This window comes from Phyllobates terribilis, unplaced genomic scaffold, assembly GCF_046119375.1.
Source record: "Phyllobates terribilis strain yellow unplaced genomic scaffold, ASM4611937v1 Scaffold_5__5_contigs__length_657084704, whole genome shotgun sequence".
In the NCBI taxonomy this organism is placed as follows: domain Eukaryota; kingdom Metazoa; phylum Chordata; class Amphibia; order Anura; family Dendrobatidae; genus Phyllobates; species Phyllobates terribilis.
The window spans coordinates 177211101-177220968 of NW_027362765.1; the positions used below are offsets into that span (position 1 = coordinate 177211101).

The 9868-nt window shown below is 40.5% G+C and overlaps 1 protein-coding gene across 1 annotated transcript in view; it reads left to right on the forward strand.

Annotated features, from left to right (window-relative positions):
- PABPC1L (poly(A) binding protein cytoplasmic 1 like) overlaps positions 1 to 9641 on the forward strand; it is an 83860-nt gene extending 74219 nt beyond the window's left edge. The window contains exons 12-14 of the mRNA XM_073681130.1: positions 2041 to 2134; positions 7879 to 8009; positions 9427 to 9641. Of these exons, the coding sequence (XP_073537231.1) occupies positions 2041 to 2134; positions 7879 to 8009; positions 9427 to 9507 (306 nt within the window). The 3' untranslated portion in view covers positions 9508 to 9641. The remainder of the gene's footprint in view (positions 1 to 2040; positions 2135 to 7878; positions 8010 to 9426) is intronic.
- The last annotated feature ends 227 nt before the right edge of the window (positions 9642 to 9868 follow it).

Here is a 9868-nt window from a genome sequence, read left to right on the forward strand (position 1 = left end):
GCCATGGTGCTTCTTGTAAAGAGGGGGGCTCATATAGTCCCTCTTTACGACCAACCTAAGTCCACTCCACACGATCTACTTACAGCTGTGGTCTTGGAGATTTTCTCATGGCCATCTATCAAGCGGGTGTCAGAATTAGTCTTCTAAATTCCTGTTCACGGTTTGTCATCAGAATAAAAGTTTTCGGCCTTCCTGTTTTGTGATTGAGTGTATTGTATTACCCCTCTTGTTTTTTCCATTTCCTTCCCATATCATGGAAATATTCCTTCATTATTTGGATATAGTCGTCACATTGCCCCTCCACCTCTATCAAACTGCCTCTTTCAAGCACTCTGTTTTTCATCAGATCGTTTTTACTAAACAACCAACTTGACATACAATTTCCATTTTCACACAAAACAGACAAAAGGGAAATAAAAAATGGGCAAGAAAACACTCCTCATTCTTACAGGGTCTGTTAACATAGTCATCATAGCCCATTAGATCTGGTCAACTGTAAGCAAGGCCTACCATTTGTAGGGAAAGGTGCCACCTTTCTTCATGATAGTCCATTCTACCAGGGCAGTGAAAGTGTCTTCACAAAGCCTCATAGCTACTGAAGTTAAAAACTGCCATGCAGTTATCACTTCACACTTTTGCTAAATTTTGCAGGGTGCAAAATTTGCATCCTACATCAGGGTCAGCATATGTGGACTAGACTTGCTGCCTCCTGCATTGTTGCCTGTGTTCCCCCAATGGCACGGATGGGAAAATTAATAATTACTTATTGGTGAAAGCCTTTTCTTGTACCATGCATTGGCGGGAAAAAGCACCTACCAATGGCATTTTTTTCTCGTTTGTCTTATTGGGGGACACAGAACCACGGGGGATAGTTTGCTGCCACCTGAAGGCTTACACTATTATTGTATTCAAATAAAATTGGCTCCTCCCCAGCAAACTATACCTCGACTGCTGGTGCCAGGCCTCCTCATAGTCTTCCTTGGGGACACAGCTCCCTCCCTTGGTTGCCCGGTTGAGCGTACAGTTGTGTTTCTTCTTGCCTTAAAGGAGTTGTCCTGTCCAAATTGATGTGTCTGCAGTCACTCTTGTATGGAGCGAACCCACTCCCTCTAGTCGACTACGCCCACTGGACAGCCGCGTCACTAGACGAGGCGTGGCCCCTCTCCATACAAGTGTATTGAGCGAGGCCACATCCACTAGACGGCTTCTGCCTGGAAGTATGTACAACTCATACATGCCCTCCGGTCCGCGTGCACTGGGGGGATTCATAAGTCTGCAGTCAGTGACTGCAGACTTATAGATTGTGGACCGGACAACTCCTTTAATTCTTTTCTCCTACTGCTTTCTCACAAAACTGAAGAAGCCGGACTCCAGAAGGTATAGTATAGGTATAATTTTATTTAAATGCAATAATACTGTCAGCCTCCAAGTGGCTGAAGACTACCCCCCCATGGTTGGATATTCCCCAATGAAGACTACGAGAAACCGATTTTACGGTAAGTAAAAAATCTATTTTTTCTATAGTTGAAATTGTTCTCAACAGGTTCCTCATGTTTTTGTTATTGTCTCTCCTACTGCTAGTAAATAAATTGGCCAGAAGGGCTAGAACTTCTGGGAGGAGCAAACACTTTAGTTTGGGAAATAGCTGCTACCACCAGATGGTACAAAGTCCTATATTCCCCAATGGATGCTTTGAGAAAAGACTTTCTTTCACCAGTAAGTTACAAAAAGCAAATTTCTAGATCATTGCACCACCCAAAAAACAAGACCCCAAATGACCACAATAATAATTGAAAGTCGGCCCACAAAATAAATAGGCTCTTAAATCCTCCCTGGACAGAATAAATAAAAATGTTATGGGTACTTGATTGCAGCAACTCAATATCCTTTTTTTTCTATGTGCTTATGTAGAAAAACAAATTAAACTATATAAATTTGGTGTCGCTGTAATTTCAACAGCAAAAAAGAACAAAATTATAATGTCCTTAATATGACTTAGTGAGCGCCATAAAAACTGTTAGATTTTGTTTCTGTTTACAGGTCATGGATCCAGCTGTACGAATGCAAGGACAGGAGCCTCTTACTGCATCTATGTTAGCAGCTGCCCCACCACAAGAGCAAAAACAAATGCTTGGTACTTGTCATTGAATATTTAGTATCTCATCCCCATTTTATATATAAAAGTATATAAAATTATCAAATTCCTATTTTTATATAAATTCATTTTTCATTTCATTCCTGTTCTTTCTAGAAATGTCTTTCAGACCCAGAAACACCGTGATCGTTCGCCTGATCTAGATCATACTAAGCTGTCTCCAGACTATAGGATGCACCACTTTTTAGCAAGATTTTTTTCTTGCTAAAAAGTGCGTCGTCTTGTCCAAAAAATATAGTAATTGTATTGTTAATGTCTTTACTTTATTATAAACAACAAGGACATGATTGTAAATTACAGGATGCCGGTAACAAAATAGAACTATATTATTGTTTAAAAAAGAAATGAAAACATTTGTGAAAAGAAAATGTCTCTGAGGTGTATTGTTGGAGACAGTTCTATAATGTTGCTAAAAAAGGTTCCTATACATAAAGCTTAAAGTGAGCATGTATAAAAACATAATGACTCTGTCGGCATTGTGGAGGCCATCTGTATTCAGTTACTAGTTTCCTAATATACGCTACTCACAAAAAGTTAGGGATATTTGGCTTTCGGTCGAAATATCAGGATGATCCTAAAATGCACTCTAACCTTTTCAGGTGAACTTAATGTGACCGTCTCTAAACTTTTGAATGCACATGTCCAACTGTTCAATGTTTCAGTACTATTTGCACAATTTGCTGTCCTCTAGCAAGGGTCATAAAGGGGTATTCCCATCTCCAAGATCCTATCCCAATATGTAGTAGGTGTAATAATGATAGCAAATACTGCCAATTAGAAATGTAGTATAGTTTTTCTGATTCGCTATGTCTTTCCTCATGTGCAGGCATTGCAGGGCCTTAGGTATCCATGATTACGACCACTAGCAACTAGCTAATTAATTGTCACTATATCAGTGGTCGTAACCATGGATACCTAAGGTCCTGCAATGCCTGCACACGAGGAAAGAGACATAGCGAATCAGAAGAACTACGCTACATTTTTAATTGGCAGTATTTGCTAATATTATTACACCTACTACATATTGGGATAAGATATTGGAGATGGGAATACCCCTTTAATAGCAAAACTCACAACAGGTGTTTGATCCATGAATCGCCCAATACATTTCAGGGTTCAATTAGAATTGACATTTAAACAGTCCTCCACATCATGCTGTTCACATTTTGACATCATGAGACCAAGATGACACAATTGATCAACAGTACATCGCCATTGCGAGGCTTAAAGCAGGATGTTCTCAGACAGAAGTGTCCACTGAGCTTAGAGTCAGTGTGTCATCAGCAGGTTGCAGCAGAGATGCAGAGAGACTGGAAGAGTCACAGAACGGCAGAGAAGTGGACATCCTTTGGCCACATCCCACATTGATGACCTCTCCATTGTGAACAATGCCCTTCGGAACCAGATGATGAATGCCGCACAACTCCAGGCACATTTAAGGGAGGTGAGAGGCATGCAAGTGTCACGTCAGACCATTCAAAACCATTTACATCAGCGTGGTCTGTGTGCTATGCTAGACAATCTGCATGGGGGGTGTACTTGACCACACCACCAGGCACAGGCGTCATCGTCTTGCATGGGACACGGAGTATCTGCTCTAGACTGGGGACCAGTGGGCCTTAGTGCTGTTAACTGATGAAAGTCGATTCACGCTGAACAGAAATTATGGCCACCAACCATGTTGGAGACATCAAGGAGAGCGCTCTGCATCAGCCACTGTTGCCACCAGACGAGCCTTTAGTGGTGGTGTTAGTGTCGGCAGGTGTCTAGTCAATACAGAACTGCCCTACACTTTGTACAGTGACAAGCCTCTACTACTTGAATTACATCATTAATCCAGTCATTGTGCCTCTGCGCGAACAACACAGGACAATGCTCCAGCTCATCGAGGTCGCATCATTAGGGAACAACTGCTGGAGACTGGGGTACTTAAAATGGAGCAGCCTGCACTTTCTCCACACCTGAATCCCATAGAAAACCTATGAAATCAGCTGGGTCCCCGTGTAGAGGCTCAAAACTACCCCAGAACCTCAATGACCTGAGGGCCGCCCTCCAAGAAGAGCAGGATGACATGCCTCAGCAGACTATAAATTAACTTGTGAACAGCATGGGACATCATTGTAAAGCTGTAATTGATGCTCAAGGCCACATGACAAGTTGAGACATTGACATTTGTTGTTGGGGTATACCCATCACTGTTGGCTTTTGTTTCAGTACATTGTTTAAGGTGAGATGAATGACGAATCACCATTGCATGCTTCTACTTAAATGCCCTACTTTCATAAAATATCACTGCAGCGTGAACTTTTTAAGTTTTCCATAAATTTCGCCCAAAAGCCAAATATACCTAACTTTTTGTGAGTAGTGTAAATTTAACATCCTCCTTCCGATTGATGCATAGGACAATTTGTAAAAGTAAGAAATATTAATGCGATCTGCTTGGGAACCAGACACCAGCGCGAACCTTATACCTCATGGTTAATCATGGCAAGTAGAAATAGTGGCTCAGAGTGACTATATAAAATGCAATAGGGATTTTTCAGGTCCACCAGCTTCTCACAGTATCCAAAACTTCCAAAACTTTTATCCATCAAAACTGACAATTCATGATCTTGCCTTTTAAGCTTTCCCTTTGTTTTTAAAACGTACAATAAAAAATATAGTCGGTACATCACATGTCTATTTAATCCATAAATTCATTACATACCCCGAGATGTCCATTTCACTTTTCTCTTCAGACACCAAATTAAGTCGCTCCATCTTCGTGCAAATATTGACATCTGATTAGTGCAGAGATCATGCAGCGTTTCGGCGTTCATGCCCCCTTTCTCATACAGGCTGACCTCATGCACTTATGAATATTTATAGTGTCATAGAAACGTGGGTAATAACATATATATTGTTTCTTAAAATTGTATTTAAACTTGTAGCAGCATGACCATTATATCAAATTCATAAAAATACACTGGAATTACAATTTTTATTTATGCCTTTTGGGGCAAGCTTCTCCAACCTCTGTATCCATAAAGCCTATTGTTAACACCTTTTCTCCCATCATGATACACTTTTGCGTTATTTGCCAATGCAAATCGCTCACTCTGTTTTTTTTCTAAAACTAATGCCCTACACTTGTTTTCCTATATTTCTTTTTTGATCCCTTAGACCTTTCTGATTTTTTTTTTATCTAATCTTAGCATATATCATTTAAAGATTTATATAAGCTAAACAATTGTTAAAGGTGATTTCATACGCTAAATGGGAGGAAAGACACATATGTATGTTTAGAGAAGCACTCCCATAAAGATTTTTTTTTTAATCTGTGTATGTAGTGTAGTGAGTTTAATATACTAACCTACCGCTTACTCATCCAGGATCCAGTAACATCACCAATCTTTAGACTCTGCAGGTCACACCGTGCTCTGCATGATCCACAAGAAGCTTTTACAATGTAAACCTAATGGATTATTAGAACGAGGCTTAGAATTAGGCCCTATAGACTTACATTGTAAAGAGACACAGAGCATAGAGTGAACATGAGAGTCTGAAGAGCGGTGAGGTCACTGAGAAGTGGAGCAAAACGACCATAGCTCCCAGAGAAAACTGCGGTAGGGGAGTATATTCACCCCTTACTGACATATGACGTACTGGTACGTCATACACCGGCTCCTTGACTTTGATGCAGGCTTGCACAGAGAGCCCGCATCTTTGCTGGAACATGATGGCTAACTTAATCAGCCATCATTTGCCTCTAACAGTTGTGAGTGGAACTCCACTCTGCCCATGGCTGTTAACCTGCTAAATCCCACGCCGACAGGGTCATGCGTTCCATGCTCCCATCTGCATTGTTCCACGCTCCCATCAATGGTAAATTGTGGAAAAAGTCCATTATAATGGGAGAGAAGGCACAAGATCACTCCTGGAAAAGGATATATTTTGGATACAAAGATTGGGGACATTTGCAACAAAAATGTTATTGTATTTTTATTAAGTGGATAAAATGGTGATGCTGTTACAGGTTAACATGTATTGTTTCTTGAAATTGTATGTAATTCCATATGTGAAGGATAACAATCGGGGCAGTTACACAGATCCCACCACTGGCACTGGTTGTCAAGGACAGTAGCCGTGGGAGGGGGGTTATCACGCAGATCCCACCGCTGTCACAAGTTTGTCAGGGGAACGTAACTCTGCTGCCTCCAATGGTCAGGACAATTATACAATTGGCTGAGTCATGGACAAGGTCGCGGCTGCTTCCACTACTAGACCGGCTCTAGACTGATTATTGGGGAAGTCAGTGAGCGTATAGTATATACACCTCCGATTCCAACGCATGAAATATATATATATGTATTACGGTCACTGCCGACTCCACAATAACAAAAAAGGAACCACTACAGGTAGTGTATGGCCTCAGGGGTCCGGTTTACAGAGCAATTGTAACAGAGCTATTAAATTGTAGATATTTGTAGAACAGCAGGCAGTGTTTATAAATATATATACATACACATATATATATATATATATATGTGTGTATATATGTATATATATAAATATATATATATAAATATATATACATATATATGTATGTGTATATATACACACACACACGTTAAAAAATGGGAACAAAACAATACGATCTATAAAATTGCATGAAAAAAAATGGAATAACGAAAATTACTAAACCTGATATCACAGAAATGGCTCAGAGCTTATCTGAGGGAAGCACTCCCATTGAGAAAATGGAACACTCGCGCAGCAAAATGGTCTGCCAGAATGACCAGACAGAAACACAAACTTTAATTTTTATTAGCACATCCCACAACCAAGGTGCAGCCTTCAGCTAAGTCCTTCATAATTCAATGAGATCCCCAACTTACAGGATATCTTTGCCCCCTGGAGTTCCCAGCCAGTAGATATGGTCATCCTGTTTATAGAGATTTTATTTGTCTATAGAGCTGAAACGTGGCCTAGATAGCATCATCCATTGGACCTGTTATTAAGTTGGAGTGGTTAAATGGCCTTATGGCGATGTGAGTGAATGCTTTGTCATCCCTTCGCTACGATGAAAATATATGTGCCATAAATATCAGATCAATGCAAAACCCCAATATTTATCACTGACCACTGGCTCCAAAATGTTTAAAATGATTCTTTGATCCGTGCTTTGATCAGAGTAAACTCTTTGGTTTGGAAGCGTACTTCCCCGCCTCTGCGTAAGCGAATCTCAGACTTGATGTCTTTTTCCCAGCAAATCTCCCTGCTGTAATTACCTTGTCACTGCAGGAGGCCACTACTTAAATGGAGATGAAAATGTCGGCTCTCTCGCGTCCTAGTTTAAATTAGTTTTCTTTTTTTCTCCGCTATAATTAGTTTCTCAGCTACATTAAATCCCTTATGTTCAATGTGAGGGTGATATGTTCCCTTCCTGCAGATGTCTTATGGATTTTTTTCATTTTTCTCTCACACCACATGTTTATATGACATTATAAATATTCATGAGTGCATGGAGGTCAGTGTGTATGAGAGTGGGTCATGGCCTCCGAAACACTGCAGTGCGGTGCTGCTTCCGCTGTGCACCATATACATGTCTTTGGAAGCTATTTAACTCTGATCACATTTCTGTATTTGGTTAAATGCTGGGATTATACTTTGGAAGTTTTGCATAAAAACAGAGAAGCAGTGCTATCACTGCATTATGTTATTAACTTTGGTAATATTTCTAGGTGAACGGATTTATCCTCTAATACACAGTATGCATGCACCACTTGCTGGAAAAATAACAGGCATGCTGTTGGAAATAGACAACTCCGAGCTGTTACATATGCTGGAGTCTCCGGAGTCTCTTCAAACAAAGGTATTTTAAAAGTGAAACATTTGCTGTCAAGTGGCATTGCTAATAAGTCATTAAATGGCTTCTACATACTTCGCATACTAGCTGAACGATCATTCTGTGCGTCTGCACTTAATACAGCCCACTAGAGTATATTGTGTTTTGAGGGAATCGGTCACTGTTTTTGCTACCCACACTGGGAGCAGCATAATGTAAGGACAGAAGTACTTATTCCAGTGATGTCACTTACTTGGCTGCTTGCTGTAGTTTTGATAATGACTGTTTCATCTGCTGCGGATCTAGCAATTTTCTGAATGCTGAGCTCTGTATAACCCCGCCCACACCTTTGATTTATTGACCGCTTTCTGTGTACACTGTGCATAGGCAGAAAGCTGCCAATCGGTGGTGGGGAGGGGTTATACAGAGCTCATGAATATGGTGGACTGCATGTCAGCAGGTTTACTGATCCTGTGATGATTATCTCCTGCTGATAAAATAGTGATTTTATCAAAATGACAGCAGTAATTAACAAATCACAGGTTCTCTGTCTGTTATGCTGTTCTTAAGGTGGCAAAAACCTGGATTCCCTTTAACTGCATTGGGGGGAAATCTGGACAGGAGACTGACACAAAGCAAAGCATTTTTCACGCTTTTGACCAACACAAAACCTGAATTATAAACTAATCATAGCTCTTGTAACCATATATTTTGTGAAAGTAGAGACTTTGTATATTGTAGTAATCCCTCTTGTATACTGTAATAATCCCACTAGGTGCCTTCCTCCAATTTTGCATCAAAATGTAATGGAAAAAACAAAACAAAATCCCAACCCTGTATGTGGTGGTCAGAGATTTTCCTCCTTAATTGCTTATGGGACAAATACTGTCCCTGGGGTAATTTGTGGGGATGGGAGGATGACTGTAGCAGGTTGTTCTTCCTGATGTCTCGCAGCTTCCTCCCACCTTGTGCATTGCAATAACAGATTTGGGAGGTAGACCTTTTCTCACTTCTCCCAACTAGTGCTGGGCCCCAAATGTCATGGGCTTTCGTTAGGTTCAGACGCTGCTGTTCTAGTCACTGTAAGCATTTAGTAATGACATACAGCTTTCTTGGCAGAGGAATTTTGAGTTTTCTTTCCACCTACTATGGCTTCTAAGCAATTAATAGCGCACACAGATGCAGTGTCTGCACTGGCAGCAGAACATGGGTAAAGTGCAGACTGTCCTAAACACTGCCTCTGAGCAATGATTGATGTGATATTGGTATTAGATCCTGTAGCATGCGGCAGCTCCGAGCATGTGCTGACAGCTAGAGATGGTGAGGGCATGTCCGGAGTTGTACTCTCGTAGCAGAGGGAAGGCCACAAAGTAGGGACTGTTGTATTAGGACATTATTTATAAAGTCAGGTTCTTCTCTATGCTAAACTACATTTTCCCCACAGGTCGAAGAAGCAGTCGGTGTCCTACAAGCCCACCACGCTAAGGAGACTTCACACAAAGGCGGCCATCCTTCCCTGATATGAAGTGCTCCTGATTATCAGAGCCACATGTGGACTTGTACCTTCACTACACTTTGTCACTTGCACAGTGCAAGGAAATTGTATAAATTTAGGAAAGCCAATCATATTTTGTTTGTGTGTAGATATAGTATTATGTAAGGTAAAGTAAATTACATCCCCAATGATGAACGACAGCTATAAATGATATAATTTCTTTATCTTTTATTATTTGTTTTCTTGTTTCATTTTTTTTCTGCATTAAATAAAAACTTGCAAAAGCAAATGTGTTTTATATTTAATTTATATTCATTCTATCTCCGACTTTGTCAAAAACGATAGGGGACTGACTATCACTACTACAGGAAATCCCATGTCTCCCACTCCT